Source organism: Cyprinodon variegatus, unplaced genomic scaffold, assembly GCF_000732505.1.
Source record: "Cyprinodon variegatus isolate N-32 unplaced genomic scaffold, C_variegatus-1.0 Scaffold81, whole genome shotgun sequence".
In the NCBI taxonomy this organism is placed as follows: Eukaryota; Metazoa; Chordata; class Actinopteri; order Cyprinodontiformes; family Cyprinodontidae; genus Cyprinodon; species Cyprinodon variegatus.
In genome coordinates this window covers 1,409,213-1,410,837 of record NW_015150534.1, presented here as the reverse complement: position 1 = coordinate 1,410,837, position 1,625 = coordinate 1,409,213, and the positions used below count along the sequence as shown (strand labels likewise).

The 1,625-nt window shown below is 37.8% G+C and overlaps 1 protein-coding gene across 1 annotated transcript in view; it reads right to left on the bottom strand.

The window, feature by feature from the left end:
- atp9a (ATPase, class II, type 9A) overlaps positions 1-1,625 on the bottom strand; it is a 76,539-nt gene that overhangs the window by 9,550 nt on the left and 65,364 nt on the right. Inside the window, exons 24-26 of the mRNA XM_015373131.1 lie at positions 831-895; positions 566-674; positions 416-482 (exon numbers count right to left, since the gene is read on the bottom strand). Of these exons, the coding sequence (XP_015228617.1) occupies positions 416-482; positions 566-674; positions 831-895 (241 nt within the window). The remainder of the gene's footprint in view (positions 1-415; positions 483-565; positions 675-830; positions 896-1,625) is intronic.

Genomic DNA, 1,625 nt, shown 5'->3' with positions numbered 1-1,625 from the left:
AAATATTAGTTTCACAAAATGTCTACTTATCAGTTGTTCATGGTTCGATAAGATCAGTCCACTTTTGATTAATTATTTAATAATTTAATTTATTGTACCTTAATTACTGTAATTATAAATGGAATGTTTGGTTAATAATCAGTCGTTAAAATGTGTTATTTTCTTCTCATAAAATCTGTTTATCTTTTTGTATTTAGTGATTTTCATGATTATTTCTGACAATCATACCTGTTGTTGCAAATTTGCTACATACCTACATTTCTATTCTTTTGAGCAATGGCCAAATTTACGATCACAATATAATTTGCGATCTACCTAAACGCAAAAATATAAATGTATTTAAATAATTTTAAATAATCAAACGTGAAGAAAAACGTTTAGAAAGAGGAATTCAATCAGCCACGTTTATTTAAACAAAGCTTACCTTGATAAATACTTATCAGAACCCATATTAGGAATGTCTTGAAGGACAGCGGTCGACCCTGTGGAAGAAAACAGAAGATTAACAGAAAACAGATTCTTTACATTTTTGTATAAAGAAAACAGCATGTAGCTGCATAGATACCTTTAATAGATCTTTATACAGCTCTGGGTAAAGCATGGCAACTTCTGACTTAACGTCTTTATCCAACACCAGAGAGAAGACAGGAAACATGGTGTAGATGGTGGAATAACTGCAACACAAGAGACATTAAGATGTAGAATAGATTTATCACAATTTTCCCACTTCTTGAATTTCATTTTGGGTTTAATAAAGAGCAAACTTCTGGGAATCAAGTCATCCAAATATTCGACTGATAAGTCATCCCCACTCTGAGCTTCTGCCTCACCCAATAATCAGAAACCCCTGGTAGAGCGGGACGGAGGCAAAGTAGAAAACGGAGGAGAAAACCGCCTGCAGAAACAGAAAAAAAAGCAAGAAAAACATCAAGCTTTATTTTTAAGCCCTGAAAAGAAACGTACGAAGTTTCCAGCATTTTTTAGGACACAAAAAGGATATTTATTGCAACAGATAACATTAAGATGTTGGCAGGGAACTACAGAGAACTAGTCAACGCAGACGGACTCCACCCTCTAAGACGTGGAAGGTGAAAGACGAGTTGCAGCTACGTCTCTGGAGGTTGTTAATCTGAGGCATGTGGAGAAAATCCTCCTGGAAACCTCAGTCCATGCTGCAGTGAGTCATCGGTTGTCCCTCCAGATTGGGGGCTGAGGTCGGATTGGGACATGGGAATGCTGAGGGGTGGGGTGGGGGGGTGTTGACTTGGAATGGCACCGCTGCCTTCGTCCTCTGAGTCATCGTCCACCCCACCTCTCCCTGTATGGCCGTGAGAAATGTCCCGTCTGTCTGTAGGTGTGCAGATGGTTTCTCTGCTCTATTTAAACATTTTCACCCAGACTTCACCGGCTTTTATTGAAACTTTATGTGACGAGCCAAAGTATACAGCAGCTGAAGAACTGGGAGGAAAATTACTTCTTACAATATTTACAACTAAAAACGGAAAAAGTAAGGTGTCGGTTTTCAATAATAGCAGCGGATATAAAGGGATTATTAATAAAGTAGCTTCTCCCTTCTGAGTTTGTCTGTTTTTTTCACCTAATACATCAAATTAAACCCCAAAAAG